The 22,741-nt window shown below is 39.7% G+C and overlaps 1 protein-coding gene across 9 annotated transcripts in view; it reads left to right on the top strand.

The window, feature by feature from the left end:
- The window catches only part of FCHSD2 (FCH and double SH3 domains 2), a 240,726-nt gene that overhangs the window by 90,316 nt on the left and 127,669 nt on the right, over window positions 1-22,741 (top strand). For all 9 annotated transcript variants that reach the window (XR_014814577.1, XR_014814576.1, XR_014814579.1 and 6 more), the window contains exon 4: window positions 15,372-15,448. Coding sequence is in view for 6 of the 9 variants with exons in the window: in XM_084975178.1 (XP_084831304.1) it covers window positions 15,372-15,448 (77 nt within the window). In the remaining 3 variants the exon portion in view is untranslated. The remainder of the gene's footprint in view (window positions 1-15,371; window positions 15,449-22,741) is intronic.

The raw sequence follows: 22,741 nt of genomic DNA, 5'->3' as shown, positions 1-22,741 counted from the left end.
TGGGTTAAGGATCCGGCGTTGCTGTGAGCTGTGGTGTAGGTTGCAGATGCGGCTCGGATCCCGCGTTGCTGTGGCTCTGGCGTAGGTCGGTGGCTACAGCTCCGATTCAACCCCTAGCCTGGGAACCTCCATATGCCACGGGAGCGGCCCAAGAAATAGCAACAACAACAACAAGACAAAAAACAAAAACAAACAAACAAACAAACAATAGCAAAAAAAAAAAAAATTAAAAAATAAAAACAATGGCAACTAGTTTGTTTTTCCTCCCAATAAAACCCTTCATGTCAGAGGCTTACAGATAATCCAGGCCTTGAAATGTAACTTTATTTTTAAAAATTGAAAAAAAAATACGTTTAATGATGTCTAGCGAGTCTTAAATATCTTTTTTCCCCTTTTTTTTGGTTGCTATACCCATGGCAAATGGAAGTGCCTGGACCAGGGATTGAATCCAAGCTGCAGCTGTGGCAACTCCTGATCCTTTTTAACCCACTGCACTAGGTCCAGGGTCGAACCTGCACCTCTGCAGTGACCCCAGCCACTGCAGTCAGATTCTCAACCACCTGCACCACAGCAGGAACTCCTCTTTAATATTCTAAATAAGCCACAATTAGTAAATTTTGCTCTAAAAATCTGTAAGTCATCATTTATGTCTTCTAGTTGATAATGTTTTAACTATTATAAGATAAATCCCCAAATTTATTTTTTGACAACAAATAATATTAACATCTTTAATAAAATTAGTGAAAACTCTTGCTTTTCTTACTAATAGCTTCCACCAATTTGGGAAGAAAAATTCACAAAATGGCGGGGGGGGGGACATTCATACGGTGTAACCATCACTCCTTGGTTACACTATCTCCTGAAAAATGGAAATGAAGTAAGAACTATTGAAATAGTAGAAGTAAGCTACCCTTTTAGTTGGTAGGTTTTCTCTTGGTTAAAGCTTTGCATATGCATTGCTTTGGGAATAAATGGAGGCGCTCTCTGGGAATAAACAAGACTGTCCAGAGGAGGCGAAATGGCAAGTGAACTGAATATTTAACAACAGGTGCCTCCTAAAGGAAAGTTACCTTTTACTAAAGAAAGTTCCAAGTTATACACTCATATTGGCAACAGAATTATGTAAACTAGACATTTAACGTGTCCTCTCTGTTTAAGTCCAGTGGGATTTTATGCACATACTTTCTCTTATTAAGTTGTCATAATAGCCGCATTCAGTGAAGAATTGTGCGTATTTCAGGCAGATAACTTTTATATCTCTTATGTATATTAAAGGAAATTCTCTGAGTTTTGTGTAAGCACAGTAATTAACTTAAGATGATACATCCCAGTTATTATTAGAACTATAACTTCCCAAGGAAACATCTTTTTAAATGTTTTTATGATTTTATTTTAAGCACAATGATAGTAATATCATAAAAGTGCTTTTATTGTGAATCAAATAAAAGAAAACCATGGGAGAGTCTTTTTTTTTTTTTTTTTTTTTGCCTTTTTTTTAGGGCCTCACTTGCAGCATATGGAGGTTCCCAGGCTAGGGATCAAATTGGAGCTACAGCTTCTGGCCTACACCACAGCCACAGCAATGCAGGATCCGAGCTGTGTCGACGACCTACACCACAACTCACTCACAGCAATGTCTTAACCCACTGAGCGAGGTCAGGGATTGAACCTGCAACCTCACGGTTCCTAGTCGGGTTCGTTTATGCTGTGCCACAATGGAAACTCCTGAGGAGTCTTTTTAAAGAAAGAGAGTAACCTCATTGAAAAATTCTTTGAGAGTAGTTATTTCCTGGGCACTAAAGAAGAATTCATTATATAAATTTAAATGTAAACTTCAGAGAATAAGTTGGTTGCTTAGAAGTAAAAATTTACCCCACCAACCTCTCTCCCACATTTTTCCTATTATTTTTTACATCACCAGTTTTTTCATCTAATTTATGCCAAACCAGGGGTGTGCCCTCTTCCCTTCTCAGTTGGTCAAATTCCTATTTTCTCTTTCAGATCCAGTTCCAATGTACTTAAGTTTACATAGGTTTTCCTGCTCTCTCTCACTTTAGGAGAGATAGTGGCTTCTCTTTTCTTATACTTCTGCAAAAACCTAATAGCATTTGTATTGTAATCCAACAACCCTTTCTGTAATTAAATAGCCCACCAGTGTATTCATTCCTGGGGGAGATTCCATCATCTGTCCATTTGCATAAGGGCCAAAATCCAAAGGGTCGTCTTTGCTGTCTCCTTGCTTGTTAGCTTTTCCATATCTAGATCATTACCAATCATGTCAGTTTTCCCTGCTAAGGATCTTTGTAATTAATCTGGTTCTCTGTATCACGATGTTGCCGCCACACTTCAAACTCTCATCACCTGTCTCTGTCAGAATACCACTGTACTGGTCTTTGGGTCTAAAGAGTCTCTTGTAGATAGCATTTGGTTGGATCATGTTTTTAAATCTATTTGCCAATCTCTCTGTCTTTTGATTGGAGAATTTAATCCATTTACATTGAAAGTAACTGCTGATAAAAACTTGTGTCATTTTGCATTATTGTCTCTTTTGTGTTTAGTTGAGTTTTTGTACTGAAATGTTTTCATTTTCTTATTTCCTTTTGTGTATATTCTATAGATATTTTCTTTGTGGTTATATTTGATTGATTGATTGATTGTCTTTTTAGGGCCATACCCACAGCATATGAAAGTTCCCAGGCTTGGAGTTCCCATTGTTGGTCAGAAGTTAATGAACATTATTAGCATCCATGGGGACACAGATTCGATCCCTGGCCTTGCTCAGTGGGTTAAGGATCCAGCGTTGCCATGAGCTGTGGTATATAGGTCGCAGACGTGGCTCAGATTGTGTTTTGCTATGGCTGTGGCTCTGGCATAGAACGAGGCTACAGCTCCGATTTGACCCCTGGCCTGGGGACCACCACATGGTGCCGGTGCAGCCCTAAAGAGACAAAAAGACAAAAAAAAGGGAAAAAAGAAAAAAATTAAGTTTCCAGGCTAGGGGTTGAATCAGAGCTGTAGCTGCTGGCCTGTGCCACAGCCATAGCAATGCAGGATCCAAGCCTCATCTGTGACCTACTCCACAGCTCACAGCAACACTGGATCCTTAACCCACTGAGCAAGGCCAGGGATCCAAACCACATCGTCACGGGTTCATTACTGTTGAACCATGATGGGAACTCCATTTTGTGGTTATGTTTAATATTCTAAAGTTGTAAAAGTCGACTTTGAACTTCCACCATATTAACTTGAAACATTACAAAAACTGCTCTTTATGGCTTCATCTCTTTCCTTTTTGTTTATTGATGTGAGAAAATTATATCTATATATGTCCAAAAACATAAACTAAAATTTGTTTTTTGATATGTTAATCTCAAAATATGTAAAAATCAATATGTGGAGTTACAAACCAAAGTTACAGTAACACTAGCTTTTAGATTAGCAACTTTTTTTTTACTTTTTTTTTTTTTTTGTCTTTTTGCCATTTCTTGGGCCGCTCCTGCGGCATATGGAGGTTCCCAGGCTAGGGGTCCAATCGGAGCTGTAGCCACCGGCCTACGCCAGAGCCACAGCAACGCGGGATCCGAGCCGCGTCTGCAACCTACACCACAGCTCACAGCAACGCCAGATCCTTAACCCACTGAGCAAGGTCAGGGACCGAACCCGCAACCTCATGGTTCCTAGTCAGATTCGTTCCCACTGTGCCGTGATGGGAACTCCAACGCCAGATTCTTAACACACTGAACAAGGCAAGAGATTGAACCTGCAACTTCATGGTTCCTAGCCAGGTTCATTAACTACTGAGCCACGACAGGAACTCCTAGACTAACAATTTTTAAAAGAAATCACGATGAGAACAAAAAGTAGAGTTACAAACCACTATTACAATAATACTAGCTTTTATAATTGCCTGTGTATTTACCTTCAGTGAGATCTTTATTTCTTTATACTGCATCAGTTACTATCTAGCGTCCTTTCATTTCACCTTCAGGACTCCCTTGAACATTTCTTACAGGGCAGGTCAAATGGCCAGGAACTCCTTCAACTTTTATTTATCTAAGAATATTTTAATATCGCCCTCCCTTTTAAAGGACAGTTTTGCTGCATATAGTATTTTTGATTGACAGGTTTTATTTTCTTTTAGCACTTTGGCTATTTGGATCCACTGTTTTCTGCCCTCCCAAATTCTTGTTGAAAAATCTGCTTATTTTCTTATCGAATATGCCTTGTATGTGGCTGTTGGCTTCTCTCTTGCTTCTTTCAAGATACTCTTTTTGTTGTTAGCTTTTGACAGATTGATTGCAGTGCGTCTCAGTGTGGGTCTCTGAGTTCATCCTTAGAATTTGTTGCACTTCTTAGCTGTTTATATTCTTTTCTTTTGTCAGATTGGAGAAGTTTTTGACCATTATTTCTTCATATAGTGTCTCTGTCCCTTTCTCTCTTCCCCTTCTAGGACTCCCACAGTGTGAATATTGGTCCACTTAATAGTATCCCAGAGGTTCCTTAGGCTCTGTCACTTCTCTTCAGAGAGGAGCAGGGGCTCAGTGGTGGCTGTCTACCTCTGTGTCTCTGCACCTTTGTATCCCCACCTCCTTGAGCAGAAGCAGCAGTCATTGATCAGAGCATAGATCCCTGACATGTGGAGGACAGGGCCCTTATTGTCTTCCCTGTCCCCTGCAACGTTGCATGCTGGCTGCTACAGGGATGAGTGCATGGCTGCCTGCCACTGGCCCGGGAGATGGGGGGAAGGGGTGGTGGTGGTAACTACTGCAGAGCTAAGTGCAGAAACTTGCTGAAATTAGCTTCATTTAACATCCAAGCCTTTCTCTGGAAGTTATAACCTTTCAAAAGACTTTGGAGCTCCAAAATGGTTCTCTGAGACAGATTCTGCCCTTTGGATGTGTAGGCTGTGTTGGGAATCAGAATCCTGGTACTTTCCGTTTTGCCGTCTTCCCAGAATTCTCTCCTGCAGTAGTGTTCTGAGTGGGGATCTAACTCAAACAGCCGATGGAAGATGCGCAGAGGCAAGGCATGTGAGAAGGGACATGGGGCGTCCATGCCTTTTCTGGGCGTACCACTCTCTCACCACCTCCATGTGTTCACAAACCTGGGAGCTCTCTGAACCCCATATTATTGGGGGTTTTATGGAGGCTTCATCTTGTGGGTATGATTGATTATTAAGACCATGTCTAACCCCGTTCTCCTCTCTGCAGTCAAATGCTCTACCACCCCCATCCCCCCTTCACCTCTCTGGAGCTTAGGAAATGGGGCTGGAAATTCCAAGGATGTGGCTTGGTCTTTCAGATAACCAGCCTTCATCCAGGAGCCTACCAAGAGTTACCTCTTTAAAACAAAAGACACTGCTATCACCCAGGAAAATTAGTAGGACTTAGGAACTCTCTGCCGTGAATCAGGGTCAAAGAAGAAATGTTAGAAGAAGAGCTTCTCCTAACACCTCTATTTACAAGAGTTTTATGAGCTCTGTGTCAGGAACCAGGAGGAGAGACCAAAGCATGTATATTTTCTTTCATTTCTCAAGGTGTGTAACTTTTTGATTTGGCTTTTCTCTTAGCAAAATGCACTTATGACTTATCCAAGTTGTTGTGTAAGTTAATAGTTTTTATTACTGAATGGTACTCCATTGTAATGATGTACCATAGTTTGTTTAACTGGTCGCCTATGAAGGATATCTTGGCTGCTTCCACTTTCATGAAGAAAGCTGGTAGAAACATTAGTGTGAAGTGTTTTTTGTGGACATAAGTTTTCACATCAGTTGGCTTAATACCTAGGAGTGTTATTGCTGAGTCACGTGAGAAGTCTCTGTTTAGTTTTGTAAGAAATTTCTGAACTTTCTTCCAGGGTGGTTGTACCCTTTTACGTTTCCACCAACAAAGAAGTCTCTTGTGGCTCTGCATTCTCACTGACATTTGATAGTATAGGGTTTGTTTGTTTGTTTTTGGATTTGAGTACAGTAATAGGTATGTAGTGTATATCTCGTTGTTTTACTCTGAATTTTCATGAGGAGAACTTATGTTCAACGTTCTTCATATGCTCACTTGCCATCCTTGCATCTTCTTGATGAAGTATCTATTTAGATCTTTTGCTCATTTTAAAAATTGGGTTGCAAAAACTGCTTGAACTGATTAACAAATTCAGCCAAGTAGCAGAATATAAGATTAACCTTCAGAAATCAGTTGCATTTCTGTATACTAACAATGAAATGTTAGAAAAGAAATGCAAAAATACAATACCTTTTAAAATTACACCCCATTAAATCTGATACCTGGGTATACACCTCACCAAGGAGGTGAAAGACTTATATGCTGAGAGCTATAAAACGTTAATCAAGGAAATTAGAAAAGATGTAAAGAAATGGAAAGATATTCCATGCTTCAGGGTTGGAAAAATTAATATTGTAAAAATGGCCATACTACGCAAAGCAATCCACAGATTCAATGCAATCCCTATCAAATTACCCATGACATTTTTCACAGAACTAGAACAAACAATCCAAAAATGTATATGGAACCACAAAAGACCCAGAATTGCCAAAGCAATCCTGAGGAACAAAAACCAAGCAGGAGGCATAACTCTCCCAGACTTTAGGCAATATTACAAAGCTACGGTCATCAAGACAGTGTGGTCCTGGTACCAAAACATACACATAGACCAATGGAACAGAATAGAGAACCTAGAAATAAACCCAGACACCTATGGTCAATTAGTCTTTGACAAAGGTGGCAAGAACTTAAAATGGGAAAAAGTCTTTTCAGCAGGTATTTCTGGGAAACCTGGACAGCTGCATGCAAATCAATGAAACTAAAACACACCCTCATTCCATGCCTGAAAATAAACTCAAGGAGTTCCCATCCTGGCGCAGTGGTTAATGAATCCGACTAGGAACCACGAGGTTGCGGGTTTTGATCCCTGCCCTTGCTCAGTGGGTTAACAATTCGGCGTTGCCATGAACTGTGTGTAGGTCACAGACGCGGCTCGGATCCCGCATTTGCTGTGGCTCTGGCCTAGGCCAGCAGCTGTAGCTCCGATTGGACCCCTAGCCTGGGAACCTTCATGTGCCGTGGGAGCAGCCCAAGAAATGGCGAAGAAAAAAAAAAAAAAGCAAAACCTCAAAATGACTTAAATATAAGACGAGATACCATCAATCTCCTGGAAGAAGACATAGACAAAACATTCTCTGATATCAACCTTACAAATATTTTCTCAGGTCAGTCTCCCAAAGCAACAGAAATAAAGCAAAAATAAATCAAGGGACCTAGTCAAACTGACAAGCTTTTGCACAGCAAAGGAAACCAAAAAGACAACTTAGAGAATGTGAGAAAATTGTTTTAAATGTTGCAACTGACAAGGGCTCAATCTGTAAAATATACAAACGGCTTACACAACTCAACAGCAAAAAAGCCAACAACCCAATTGAAAAATGGGCAAAAGACCCGAATAGACATTTCTCCAAGGAAGATATAGAGATGGCCAACAAGCACTTGAAATAATGCTCAACATCACGGATTATTAGAGCAATGCAAATCAAAACTACGCTGAGATACCACCTCACACCAGTCAGAATGACATCATTAATAAGTCCACAAGTAACAAATGCTGGAGGGGTGTGGAGAAAAGGGAATCCTCCTGCACTGTTAGTGGGAATGTAAGCTTGTACAACCACTATGGAGAACAGTATGGATGTACCTTAGAAAACTATACGTAGAACTACCATATGACCCAGCAGTCCCACTCTTGGGCATATATCCGGACAAAACTTTCCTTGAAAAAGACCCAGGCACCCGAATCTTCATTGCAGCACTATTCACAATAGCCAAGACATGGAAACAACCTAAATGTCCATCGACAGATGACTGGATTAGGAAGATATGGTATATATCCCAATGGAATACTACTCAGCCATAAAAAAGAACAAAATAATGCCATTTGCAGCAACATGGATGGAACTAGAGACTCTCATACTGAGTGAAATGAGTCAGAAAGACAACGACAAATACCATATGATATCACTTATAACTGGAATCTAATATATAGCACAAAAGAACCTTTCCACAGAAAAGAAAATCATGGACTAGGAGAATAGACTTGTGGTTGCTAAGGGGGCAGGAGAGGAAGTGGGATGGATGGGGAGCTTGGGGTTAATAGATGCAGACTCTTGCTTTTGGAATGGATTAGCAATGAGACCCTGCTGTGTAGCACAGGGAACTATGTCTAGTCACTTATGATGGAGCACGATAATGTGAGAAAAAAGGATGTATACATGTATGTGTAACTGGGTCACCATGCTGTACAGTAGGAAAAAAAAGGTAAAAATGCAAAAAAAAAAAATCTACGAAAAAAATTGGATTGGTTTTTTCCTTAATGTTGAGTTTAAAAGTTCTGATTATATTCTGGATACAAGTCCTTTATTAGATATATGATTTGCATATATTTTTCCTAGTCTGCAGCTTTTGTTTTTTTCATTCTCTTAATAGTATGTTTCCCAAAGGGAAGAGTTTTAGAAGTCTAAAAAACTCCAATTTATCATTTTTTTTCCTTCATGTATCTTCCTTTTCATGTTGTATGCAAAAACTCTTTGCCAAAAGTCAAAGGGATTTTCTCTTATGTGCTCTCCTACATGTTATAGAATTTTGCGCTTCACATTTAGGTGTATGAACCAGTTGAGTTAATTTTTGTGTAAGTTATGAGATAAACATTAGTGATTTTTTTCCTCTCTCTCTCTCTCTCTTTTTTTTTTTTTTTTTTGCTTATGGTTTTCCAGTTGTTCCAGCACCATTTGTTGATATCCTTTCTCCATCTAATTGCCTTTGTGTTTTTGTGAAAAATTAATTTACTGTATTTGCGTGGTTGTATTTCTGGGTTCTTTTCTGTTCCATTGATCTATGTGTCCATTCTTTTGCCAATAACACACTGTAACATTGTATAGTATAGTCATTAGCCTTGAACTATAGTAATATGAGTCTTCTCACTTTGTTCTTATGTTTCAGGACTGTCTTGGTTATTTTAGTACCTTTACGTTTCCATATACGTTTTAAAATCAGTCTGTTGATGTATACAAAAAAGCTTTCTGGTATTTGGATTTGGATTGCAGTGAATGTATAGATAAGACTTGACATCTTACAGTATGAACTCTTCTAATCCATTATCATGGAATGCCTCTCCATTGTCTGATTTTTGTTTTTTTTTTCAGTCAGTGTTTTGGAGTTATCCACGTAAGTTCTTACACATGTTTTGTTAGATTTGTTCCTGAGTACTTCATTTCTCCCCACTCCCAATGCTATCCTAATTTTTTTTTTAATTGCAAATTCCAGCACTCATTACAGGTGTATAGAAAAAGAGTTGAGTTTTTTTTTTTTTTGTCTTTTGTTGTTGTTGTTATTGCTGTTGTTGTTGTTGCCATTTCTTGGGCCTCTCCTGCGGCATATGGAGGTTCCCAGGCTAGGGGTCCAATCGAAGCTGTAGCCGCCGGCCTACTCCAGAGCCACAGCAACGCGGGATCCGAGCCGCGTCTGCAACCTACACCACAGCTCACAGCAACGCCGGATCGTTAACCCACTGAGCAAGGTCAGGGACCGAACCCGCAACCTCATGGTTCCTAGTCGGATTCGTTAACCACTGCGCCACGACGGGAACTCCAAGAGTTGAGTTTTATATGTTGACCATGGATCTGGCAACCTTACTAAACTTAAGTATTAGTTCCACAAGGTTTTTGTTTTTTGTTGGTTTTCTAGTTTCTTTGGGGTTTTCTACATAGACAGTCATGTCATCTGTGAATAAAAGCGATTTCTTCCTGTCCAACCTGTATGTTATTTATGTATGTATGTATGTATGTATGTCCTTTTAGGGCCACACCCTTGACATATGGAGGTTCCCAGGCTAGGGGTCTAATCGGAGCTGTAGCCGCCAGCCACAGCCACAGCAACGCCAGATGCGAGCCGCATCTGTGACCTACACCACAGCTTACGGCAATGCCGGTTCCTTAACCCAGAGAGTGAGTGAGGCCAGAGATCGAACCCACAAGCTCATGGTTCCTGGTAGGATTCCTTTCCGCTGAACCACAACTGGACCTCCTTTTTTTTTTTTTTTTTCTTTTTCTTTTTCTTTTTCTTGCCTTATTGTCTGAGGCAGGACCACAAATCCAGTGTGGAAAAGGACTGGTGAGAGAGGCCATCCTTGCTGAGTCCCACTCTTAGGAGCAAAGCACTTACTTTCCATTACAAGTATATCAACCATAGGTTTTTTGTATTTCCCCTTTATTAGGCTAAGGAAGCTTCCCATCTTCTAGTTTCGTGAGAGTTTTTATCATGAGTGGGTGTTAAATTTCATCTCCTTTTTTTATTTTTGTTTGGTCCTCAAATCAAATAGGTCATTTAAAATGTTTTTGAATTTTTAGAAATGTTTAGAATTTGTTTTTTCTTACATAGTTACATTTAAACAAAATTAATGTTTATTTTTGATAAAAGGAAAAGTCTAAACATATGTGAATACATTTTTAATATATATTGTAAAGTTAATACCTCATTTTATCATGAAATGAATAGAAAAGTATGTAAAGGTGGTTATGTAATTTAAAATAATATATAGATCATTTTTTTTATCTTAACCTCAATTATATGCCACACAAAACATCAACAGATATTTTCAAAATATTTCCTTAAGCACTTTCCTTGAGGATTGGGATGAAATTATTTATTACTATTAATTTAAGAATAGCAAAGACACTGTATAATTTATAATAGTTGGATAATTTACATCAGTTTGAGACATACACTTATGTAGTGGACTTGTTAATTTTTTAAAAATCATTTACATAATATTGGGAATTTCATCACAAAAGCAGATAGTATATAAGTAACATGATTTCCTATAATTTCGAATTTTGAAGTACCATCTGATGTCAGACTCATCATAAAATTGAAAGGCTAGTTTCTCTATATGTTGAGGGAAGAAATAGATACAGAATAACCTGTATGAGAGCCACGGAGCATGCTTCTGCTCAGACTTCTGTGGTAAACGGGCAAAAGGTTAAGCCATCAGTCCATTTCCCAGTGTCCACTGAACAGTGCCTTTCTTTGTGTTGCTTTACTTGTTAGAGGAATATTGCAAGTGTTATTGAGAGGTAAAACAAACAAGTCTTACATCAGACACTGGCGGCTTTTTAACAAGTCGGAACGGGATGTTATTGGATGTTCCGGAGAGTATATTGACTGCACATTTTTACGGAAACCACTGCTGTATCGGAAATCAAAACAGCATTATATATTAGTAACACTCAGGTAAATATAAATACATATTGTGTGTCTAGTACACCAGTTTTAGAGAGAATAATGTTGTAGGTTGGGGAAGCGATTCTTTTTTTTTTTTTTTTTTTTTTTTTGGTAACTCTTTTCAAAAAAATTGCCCACCACAGGTCTGTCTTCCTTAGCCACTTAATTGGGGTAGGTTTTATTTTCTATACAAATGAACCTTTTATTACTAAGATGTGGCTTTAGACGTAATGTGGAAGGTAAATCAGTTAAGAAGAGAATCCTTTCAGAGCCCGAAATGTTATTTAGGGCCTTTGCTATGATGGCTGTGGAGTAGTTCTTGAGCGGCCGTACAGATGAGGCCTTGAACAGCTGCATGGAGCACACAGAAGTCCTGATTCCTGTCTCTGTGAACTAACTTGAATCAAGTCTTTCATCTGAGAATCTCACTGTTTGTCTATTTCATGAATCCCTCATCTCATCTCTGAAGGGCTCCATTCAGTTTGATACAGTTCGACATTGTGGTTTAGGGCTCTTGAAATTGCTGTTGTAACTTATGCACAAAAGCGATAAGGTGAAGTAATTTCAGAATTTTTAAAAAAGAATTACATAAAATCTACTTTGAGATGATTTTTTGGGGCAAAGATTTAGAATGATAACTAGGCATTATAATTCAGACTTACTAGTGATGTGATTTTAAGTAAATCATGTACAATATAAGTGTCCAATTTCTCTGTGGTTACAACGAGACCTAACAGAATTAAAAGAAATAAATGCATTGAAATACTTGTTAATAAGTTCGGTTGTTTTATGTACGTTTACAGTACTGTCATTCTGCCCTCTTAGTCCTTCTTATAATCCGAGGCTCACATCTTATCCCATGTTTTGTATGAAGTGTCTGCAATCACTTTAGCAGTAATTAAACTGAAAAAGTCACTGTCATATTATTTAGATGTAATTTGTTAAGAAAATAGCAGATTATCCTTTCCTCTTCTAGCTGCTTATGTCACATGTCGGCACTTACTTGGCAGTAACCCATGTGTTGGCTCGCACTTTATGACACATACTTCTTATTCCCATCTTTGTATGAGGTTTTCGAATTTAGGGATCTTGACTTGTATGAACCTCCACAAAATTCGTATGTAGTACCTTCAAGTTATGGAATGAAGGTTTTTTTTTTATTACTTTGGAGTATCCACACATGTGTTCCCTTTCAGTGGTGAAGATGGTCAAATTTGACTCTAATTTTTACCAAGGAAATTGTTTATTATATAAAACTACCTGTTCATAATCTTAGAACTCAGGTATCTTTTTTCCCCTCTGAGTATATGAAAATTGGGAACCAGAGAAATTTTGATCTAAACATTTTTAACTCAGAATGGAAAAACACAGAAGAAGTTTGAGTATTATACATTAGAAGTGGGATAATGTGGATGGCATTTATTCATGCAGTCAGTGAACATTATCGGTATCAGTGAAATCCGAGGCTCTTTGCTCTAGCCTGAGGAAATAGTGATGAAAACAACAACAGCACAAGATCCCTACCTGATCCAGTTTATAGTCAATAAGTAGACAAAACATGAAACCAGACAGTAGCAAGATTATGAATAAGTAGCGTGGTGTGAGACCGAGTAACCGAGTAGAGGGTGAGCTGCTTTGTATATAGTGATTAGAAAGGCCTCTTAGAGGAGTTCCCGTCGTGGCACAGTGGTTAACAAATCCGACTAGGAACGATGAGGTTGCAAATTCGATCCCTGGCCTCACTCAGTGGGTTAAGGATCTGGCATTGCCATGAGCTGTGGTGTAGGTTGCAAATGTGGCTCGGATCCCGCGTTGCTGTGCCTGTGGCATAGGCCAGTGGCTACAGCTCTGACTAGACCCCTAGCCTGGGAACCTGCTTATGCTGCAAGACACAACATAAGACCAAAAGGATAAGAAAGTGCCTAGGTTGTAGTCTCTAAACATGTTTTCTCCCTGAAAGTAATCAGAACTCCTTGGAAAACTAGCTTACTGCAGATGTGGAATAGGAACTGTAAAAGAAAACAAAAAAATTATTAAAATCCCTTGGGGTCATTCTATGGGAGCTAACCTGGAGGAACTCCCACTGACCACAGACGTAGCATTTAGAGCCTTGAGAGAATTGTGACTGCAGTAGATTGGAACACATCCATTACTCAGAATATGTGAGTTCATAATGTTACTTTAAAAATTCATTGTGCACTTTTGGACCAAAACTAGACAATCAAGTATTTGTCTTGCCTTTCTTCTAAGTACTGCACCTCAGGATTCCCAAAGAGTTCAAGAGGGGTAGTTCTTTAAAAAGGCATTCAAGCTGTTAAATGCAGAAAGAATGATAAACTATTCTACTTTAATGAAATGAAACCAAACACATAGGCAGTGAAACTTTGCTCATTTTTCTTTATGTAGCTTTGAACATTTTGTGTTAGGAAATTTAAAAATCAGCTTAAAGGAGGGGCAGCAAGAATTCAGCAGGTAGGAATAGGAGTGGTGGGAAGGTATTTCATACAAATAAGAAACAGAATAAAGAAGTTACAGACGTGAAAAAAATCCTGCATATTCGGGGAAGACTTAGTAATTGTATTCCCCAAAGTACAAGGTATGTCAGTGGAAATATTGTGGATATGTCAGTTCTCAGAACACATAGGACCTGAAAATAGTGAAACCAAACTACTGCCAAGGTCAGAAGGAACTTGAGATTCATAGGAGCTTCTCTATAGTTCCTGCTACCCTTGGGGCTCATTGAAATAATGGTAAGCAGAAGCATTCAGCAGTACATTTAATTAAGCCAAATTGATTTGGGAGGAGACCTTAGTAGAAAGGTATTATGTAGAGTGCAGGGTTGACTGTGCTTGGGGAACCTCTGCTTAACACAGACAAGCAATTAATGAGATTGTTCTCTTCATCTCAGCATTTTATTTGTTCTTTTTAAAGTTGCATATATACAGGTGAATACTCTAAAGTTAACAATTTCTTTTTTTTTTTTTTTTAGAGTATAGTTGATTTACAGTGTTGTATCAATTTCTGCTATACAGCATAGGGACCCAGCCATACATATATACCCATTCTTTTTCTTGTACTGTCTTCCATCATGTGTTACCTCAAGAGATTGGAGATAGAGTTCCCTGTCCTGTACAGTAGGACTTCATTGCTTATCCATTCTAAATGTAATAGTTAGCATCTACCAACCCCAAATTCCCCGTCCATCCCACTTCCTCCTGCCCTGCCTGCCCCCATAACCACAAGTCTGCTCTCCATGACTGTGAGCTGAAGTTAACAATTTTTGGTCCATTACATGGGCCCTGTTATAGTGTTAGGGGACCATATATGCTTCCTTCTAAAAATGTGTTCTATCCTGAGTGAATAGTTTAATCTCTCTTGCCAATAAAATAGTGTTCTCTGTTGAAATCCTGATACCTACTTACCTATTGCAAATAAATATTCTGTTTTGTCCAGGTTCATTTTGCATGGATAACAATAAGTCAGTATTTCTTTGTGAAACTAATTTTTTCCATATTAAGTGACTTGTGCCATGGTATTATTTAAAATGAAAAAAACAAACAAACCTTGAAATCTACCTTGAAAATTACTAGTGTGGAATAGCACCAAAGTTCATTAATTTTACAAGCCAGGGTTTATCTCTGTGCTCCAGATTGAATGTGTTGTTGTTTTTCCTGGTATCTGAGTCTGACTGCCGGGATTGAGAAATGCCATATCCGGCACAGCAGAGGAATAGTGGGAAATTAAGATGTCAAGCGGAGTAATCAGAGCTGAGGAGGTGCACGCCAGTGTTCCTGTGCTGTACCAGAGGCAGCTTGTTTTTATGGCTGGTCACATAGTTTGGTGAAGTGAAAAGCATGTCAGTTAAGTTTCAATTTTCTCATCTTTACACAAGAGAAGACTTTGACAGTAATGAAATGGTATAGTGTTCGGCTCTTTACTTCTGAATTAAACTTACATGTGGAAAGATGGGATTGCTAAGTAGTGTATTTTGAGGAGAAGAGCTTCTTTTATGGCACAATACTTATAGCTTATGTTATGTTATATTAAGCTATGTATTTATATTGCATGTGTATATATGTATTTTAACAGGGTATCCAGAAGTTGGCTAGTCAGTATCTGAAGAGAGATTGGCCCGGAATAAAAACTGATGATCGGAGTGATTACAGGTAACTAATAAGTAGTTCTTGCCCATTTTTTTAAAAACTGGTTTTACTTAGAGCCATGTCACATATAGATAATACAGACTCCAGTTTTTTAAAAAAATTGCTTCTGCTGTGTTTTAAGACAAAAGTGATCAAACTGTTTAATGTTCCACAGAATATATAATCTATATAAAATAGATCATTTTCATGTCTTAAGCCAATATTATATTTTGTTTAATTAATTCCACCATGTAAGGAATTTAAAGAAGGTAGATAACAATGGAACACAAATTGTTTTCTCTGTGACCTGTAGATGAGACACATTATTACAACAGTAATGAAACAAGATTGTAATGTTCTGCCATGATCATCCATTCTTTACTTCTGGAACAAATTCTAAATTTGGAAAGAGAGGATTCTGTGAGCCTAGGGGAAAAGATTAAACAGGGTATCCAGAAATTGACTAGTCAGTATCTCATATACAAATTTTAAAGAAAGTAGATGACAGTGGAGTATAAATTGTATCTCCATATGTATCTTTAAAGTATTTGTGGTTTTGTTTCAAATTTGATATCTTTTTTGAGGTTAATTTGGAAGTATTTATTCATTTTGTGCTCAAGACTTCTTAGTGTTGAGGGAACTAGAAGTCAAAGACAAGACTTCAGAGCTTGCAGTCTGATGGAAGTTAAGACTAATTAATGCCAGAAGGAAAAAAAAATTTGTAAGACAGAAAAAAAAAAAAAAAAAGACTAATTAATGCCCATGAAACAGTAGCGGAGGATCCCGGGTGATTGACAGCTCAGTATTGAAGTGTGTGGCTTGGAGTCTGAATATGGAATCAATTTGCTGGACGGTCAGTGAAGACTCACATCATCGGGTGTTTTCTTCCACGAGGCTGGAAAACGGAAGGTACACGAGACACCCAATAGTTCTTTGCAGTTGCAGGACTGACTAGTAACTTGGAAAGCTGCACGATAACTGTAAAATGTCTGTAGTTGCAATACAGAATAAGGAAGCAGAACAGGATAATAAAAAAGGATTTTCTTGTGGACTTTTCAGCATCTACAAAGTTTAGCTAAGGGGGAAGGAGAGAGGAGATGAAATTCTAGGCAGAAGAGACAAGCAGAGCAAGACCTTGACGTGAGAGTAAACATGTTCAGTGTTGCTGGCATGAGGAAACCCTGGCCCAGGAAGAGGTGCTTGCCGAAGGCTAAAGAAGGACTCCAGCTTAGTGATAGGTTTGTTTGAAATGCAAATGAGGTTACCAAAGAAATAAGGATAAAAAGGCTCTGCTCCCAGGCTAGCTTATTCAACCTAATTTTTTAAAGTATGTTAAGCCAGATTTTACTAAATGTTTCCTGTATACCAGATACTATGCTAGGAACTTTAATCTACCTCCCGTCATTATCAAAGCAACTCTGTGCGGTACATACAGTTTTCCTCTTTTTATATACTAGGGAACTGACCCTCACGTCATATGCCTTACTCAGGGCCACACAGCTATTTAAACACTAATTGGTTTACTCATTCATTCTTCAGGTTTTTTTTTTTTTTTTTTTTTTAGGGATACACCTGCAACATAAGAAAGTTCCCAGGCTAGGGATCAAATTGGAGCTGTAGCTGCCGGCCTACACCACAGCCATAGCAACTCAGGATCCAAGCTGTGTCTGTGACCTACACCGCAGCTCACGGCAACACCAGATCCTTAACCCATTGAGCAAAGCCAGGGATTGATCCCGTGTCCTCATGGATACTAGTTGGGTTTCTTACCACTGAGCCCCTATGGGAACTCTCCTACTCATTCATTCTTTATTCCTGAGATAGATGTGAAATAGTTGTTAAAGTTGATTTCAGGATTAAAGAGAATAAAAGATATGGTGCCTGTCCTTAAGGAGCTTACAAGAGATAGACGCTATAAACAGTGGTGATATTTGGCAGTAGTAGAGGTACATTGGGCCTGTAGAAGACTAAGCTTCTAGAGCTGAGTCTTAAAAGATGTCCAGGAGTTCCTGTCGTGGCTCAGTGGTTAACAAACTCAACTAGTATCCATGAGGACACAGGTTCGATCTCTGGCCTCGCTCAGTGGGTTAAGGTTCCGGCGTTGCCGTGAGCTGTGGTGTAGGTCTTGAATGCAGCTCGGATCCTGCATTGCTGTGGCTGTGATGCAGGCCGGCAGCTACAGCTCTGATTCGACCCCTAGCCTGGGAACTTCCATATGCCTTGGGTACAGCCCTAAAAAGACAGAAAAAAAATAATAATAAAAAGGAATTCTAAGCAGAAGTAACACCTTCAAGGCAGGGAGGCTTGAGAAGAATGACTTTGGGTAACAATGAGCATGTCCGTATGGCTGGTGTATGAGTGAAGGGTGAGAGGAACGGTGGAGCTGGAGGATGCATAGATTAAGGCGTCAGGAAGGCTTTTGCATGTCAGAGAGTTTATTTTTTTATTCACAAGATAGCAGAAGCATCCAAGAATTTCCATAAGAGGAATGACAAGTTTAGCATACTAATTCAGAGTGGACAGAATTGCAGGAATTTAATCTCTTATCATTTCTTTTTCATTTTTAGTCTTTTTGGAGGTTCCCAGGCTAGGGATCAAATTGGAGCTATAGCCGCTGGCCTAAGCCACAGCCACAGCAACGTCAGATCCGAGCTGCATCTGCGACCTACACCACAGCTCCTGGCAACGCCGGATCCCCAACCCACTGAGCGAGGCCAGAAATCAAACCTGCATCCTCATGAATACTAGTCAGATTTGTTTTCACTGTGTCGCAGTGGGAACTCCTGACATACAGTTTTAAGAAATAATACAGAGAGTGTTATACCAGTCCCCCCAGTGGTAATATCTTGCATAATTATAGTATAATATAAAAATTAGAAAGTTGATGTTGATGCATTCCACCCGTGTTACGTGCACTATTTGTGTGTAGCTATGTGTATGCATGTTAAGTTCTCTGGTGGTTTCATCACATGTGTACATTCCTGTGACCACCACCACAGTCAAAATACAGTTTTTGGTTTGTTTCTAAATAAAAATTCTTCCTGGAGTTCCTGTCGTGGCTGAGTGGTTAACGAACCTGACTAGTATCCATGAGGATGCGGGTTCAATCCCTGACCTTGCTCAGTGGGTCAAGGATCAGGTGTTGCCGTGAGCTGTGGTGTAGGTCGCAGATGTGGCTCGAATCTGGCGTTGCAGTGGCTCCAGTGTAGGCTGGCAGCTACAGTTCTGACTCATCCTCTAGCCTGGGAACTTCCATGTGCCGTGGGTGTGGCTGTAAAAAGACAAAAGACAAATAAATAAATAAAAAGATTTTCTGATGAGGTTTTCTCTGTTTTCCAATGTAATAGTCATATGAGAAGTTGTTCATAGCATGCTTTTAGGTGGTATATGGATGAATATTTTTGAATTTTACTAATTATAACTTAATTATTATGGCAAGTTTTATTTTTCAGTTAGAGTAGAATATGAAGTGGTAAAATACATATATTTTAATTTAGAAGATGAATCGTTTTAACAAAAAAGATAATATTGCAAGAGATACAAGGCATAAATTGTACAAGACATACAGAAAGAACTTAGTATGCACAAAGCCTGGTACACTTTCACTGGAATGAAGAAACTCTTCTAACAAATTCTTTACTATTATTACTGGGACCAAAAGCAGTCTTATGTCAGCAGAAGAGCAGATCTTTGGGAGTCAGAGAGATCCGGATTTGAATCTGGTCTCCGTCATTCCTTCCTCTTCTTCCTCTGGTAAATGTGTATTTAGTGCCTGCTATGCCAGACTCTCTTCTGGGTGCTGAAGATGCAAGAATGACTAAAACAAAGCTTCTGCTGCATGGAGCCTATATGCCAGTGAAAGAAGCCAAGATAATAAGCATATGAATAATTAAACATTGTGTCAGTTGGTATAAGGACAGTAAGCATAGTAAGAAGAAGACAGACTATCAAAAAGTGGTTGGTTGGCACTGCAGTGGCTATACTGTGTAGAGCATAGACTCTAGGGAAACAGGAGCAGATCAGAGGTTGTCTAGGCTATGATAGTAATCCAGGTACAAGATAATGGTGGCTGAAACCAGGGTAGTAGCAGTGGAAGAGGTAGACATCAGCTTCCATTATATTTTTTAAGTGTAGTGAGCAGAATTTCTTGGTGTATCAGATGTGGAATGTGAGAGAAAAAGGAGGAAGCAGTGAGGACTCTGTGGGTTTTGGGGTGAATGACTGGACGGTTTCAGTAGCTGTCCATGAGGTGGAATCGATTTAACACAGCAGATTTTAGGGAAATCAAGACCTTGGTTTTGGACATGTTAGTTTTAAGATACCTCCGAAATATCTAAGTTGGATGTGTTAAATAGGCATCTGAGGGCTTAAGGGAAATGTCTGAATCTAAAATTCAGAAGCAGCACATTGACAGTTTTTAAGCCATGAGGCTGCATGAGCTTACGTGAAGAGTGCGTGCATAGTTACAGAAGAGAAGAGCTAGCCGTGGGACCCTCCAGCCTTTGTGGGGCAATGAGACAGACAGGAAATAGCAAAGGAGACTAAACTGTGGCTAGTGAGATAAAAGTAGACCAAGAAAGAGCGACGTCCTGGATGCCAAGTGAAGAAAGCATTTCAGGAAGGACACACTAGGTCAGTCCTGCTGGTTGAATTTGTAAGAGGCCCAGCGCTCGTGTGGACTATGGAGGTGAGCCCCGTGGAGGTCTCCCGTGACTGCGACAGGTAATTTCAGAATGGGGGCTGTTAAAGAAGTGAATCAAGAGGAACCAGGAAGAGAAGAGGAAGTAGTGGTTTTAGACAGTTCTTTCAAGGAGTTTTACTGTTAAAGGGAGCAGACGTCGGGGTGATAGCTCTAGTGAAATAGAGGGTTTATGGACCTTTTTTTTCTTTTTAAAGATGGGAGAGGAGTTCTCGTCATGGCGCAGTGGTTAACGAATCCGACTAGGAACCATGAGGTTGTGGGTTCGGTCCCTGCCCTTGCTCAGTGGGTTAACGATCCGGCGTTGCCGTGAGCTGTGGTGTAGGTTGCAGACGTGGCTCAGATCCCGCGTTGCTGTGGCTCTGGCGTAGGCTGGTGGCTGCAGCTCCGATTCGACCCCTAGCCTGGGAACCTCCATATGCCGTGGAAGCGGCCCAAAGAAATAGCAAAAAGACAAAAAAAAAAAAAAAAAAAGATGGAAGATATTACAGTGTATTTATATGCTCATGAGAATGATCCAGTTGAGAGGGAAAAGTTGATATTGTAGGAGAAAGCACAGTTACCGGGTGGCTGTTCTTTTTTTTTTTCTTCTTTGGCCCCCCCCTGAGGCATCTAGAAGTCCCCCCGCCAGGGTCTGAATCCGAGCTGGAGCTTTGACCTACACTACAGCTGCAGGAACATGGATGGCTAGTCTTGAGTTAGTCGTTATCTAGTGAAGTATAAATGTGAAGGATTGGCCTTGAGAGCACAGATAATCCATCGGCGTAAAAGGAGGGATGACGGAGTGTATGGGTTCAGGGGCAGGGAGGTAGGTGGATGGGGAAGGAGCAGGTGAGCCTTGTCTTAGAACCTCACTGTCAGCTGAGCGTGTACTCCTGTCAGAGCTTTGAGGTGGGAGGGAAAGGTAGGAAATAATTGTCTACAAGAGGAAGCAAGTAAGTGGACGAAGGGAATATAGTAGGATTGCGGGGTAGCACTGAGGGGTTACTGGCATTTATTTGACATCAGTTTAAAGTGAGACCAGGCGGCATGATTATTGTCTGCTCCAGCAGGGTTCTGTTGCACAGACATTGGTATGGTATAAACAGACATTTCGATTTACCAGAGTCAGAATTTGTAGATCACAGTGATGGAAGGAGGGGGGCAAAGGTACTGGCGTGCACATAAGAGAGGGCTTATCGTAGACCATGACATCGAGGCTGAGTAAGGAGCTGTAAGGGGATGTGGTGAGAGGGAGTGAGAGACCCTGGAAAGGAGGTAGGACCAAGTGGCCTGTCGGCTCTGATGGGTGAGAGCCCGATCCTAAAGGGAGTGAGTGGAAATAAGAGCTGTTGGTCAGAGATTAGGTGATTAAATTGGTATTTAAAACAGAGGGGTAGTTAATAATAATGGCAAAATATGGGTTATGACCGTCGACGTGATATTTCCTGGTGACTAGCCATGGGAAAATTTCACAATCCGACAGTGTCACAAACAAGGCCTTACTTTTCCCTGCAAAATGGGGATAATGCCTATTTGACAAAGTTGCCATGAGGATTAAATGATACCATAGATGTAAAATACATGACAGAGTGCCTCGCATGTGATAGGTTCTTAAAAAAATTTCCTTCCTTTCTTTTATAATTTCAAGCCTCATTTCCTGACCTGAGCAGAATAACAAAATACCATCCATGCTCGATACCTTTCCGTGTGCTTCAAAATTATATATATGGAGCCTAATGAGATTAAAAAAATTTTTAAATCTTTCTACAACCCATTATTATTTTTCCCCATTTGGAATGAGAAACACCACTACCTCTGGAACTACCACTATTTTCTTAACAAGAGATACTTCTGTTTTTTCTATAGTTCTACAGCTATTAGTTTATTCATTTAAAAGAATCTGTGTGGCAAGACTGTCCACATTATTTGCCTTTAATTGTTGAAACAGCCCTATAAGGTACATAGTACTGGTATTTTTGCTGTTTTTCCGATTTGCCCATTGAGGAAATGAAAGTATAATGAGGTGTGCTATGTATGATTATATTGGTTAAACTAGAACTTGAACCCAAGACTTCTGACTGACTGGTAACTGAATTTTCGTGCATTTCACTGTGTCTCATTGTTGAGGTTGTGTTTGGCTGATTTTTCTTTTTTTAATTTTTAATTTTTTTTTATTTTTTACTTTTAGAGCCGCAACTGCAGCACATGGAGGTTCCCAGGCCAGGGGTCGAGTCGGAGCTGTAGCCGCTGGCCTACACCACAGCCACAGCAACACCAGTTCCGAGCCTCTGAGCTATGTTTGTGACCCACATCGCAGCTCACAGCAAGATCCTTAACCCACTAAGCAAGGCCAGGGATTGAACCTGCATCCTCATGGATGCTAGTCAGATGTGTTTCTGCTGAGCCACAACGGGAACTCCCATGTTTGACTGCTATTTGTATGCTAATCTCTAAAGATCTCTTTTTAAACACTGTAATGAAAGGATGTTTCTCTTTTTATATATGTAATGATTTTTATTTTTTCCATTATAGCTGGTTTACAGTGTCTGTTAATTTTCTACTGTACAGCAAGTTGACCCAGTTACACATACATGTGTACATTCTTTTTTCTCACATCATCATGCTCCATCGTAAGT

Source organism: Sus scrofa, chromosome 9 (genome assembly GCF_054392235.1).
Source record: "Sus scrofa isolate SSC_HxYL_T2T_F1_AM1 chromosome 9, Sscrofa_HxYL_maternal_Yorkshire_Landrace_v2.0, whole genome shotgun sequence".
NCBI lineage: Eukaryota > Metazoa > Chordata > Mammalia > Artiodactyla > Suidae > Sus > Sus scrofa.
The sequence above is the reverse complement of the archived record's forward strand: the minus strand, read 5'-3'. Positions and strand labels throughout refer to the sequence as shown.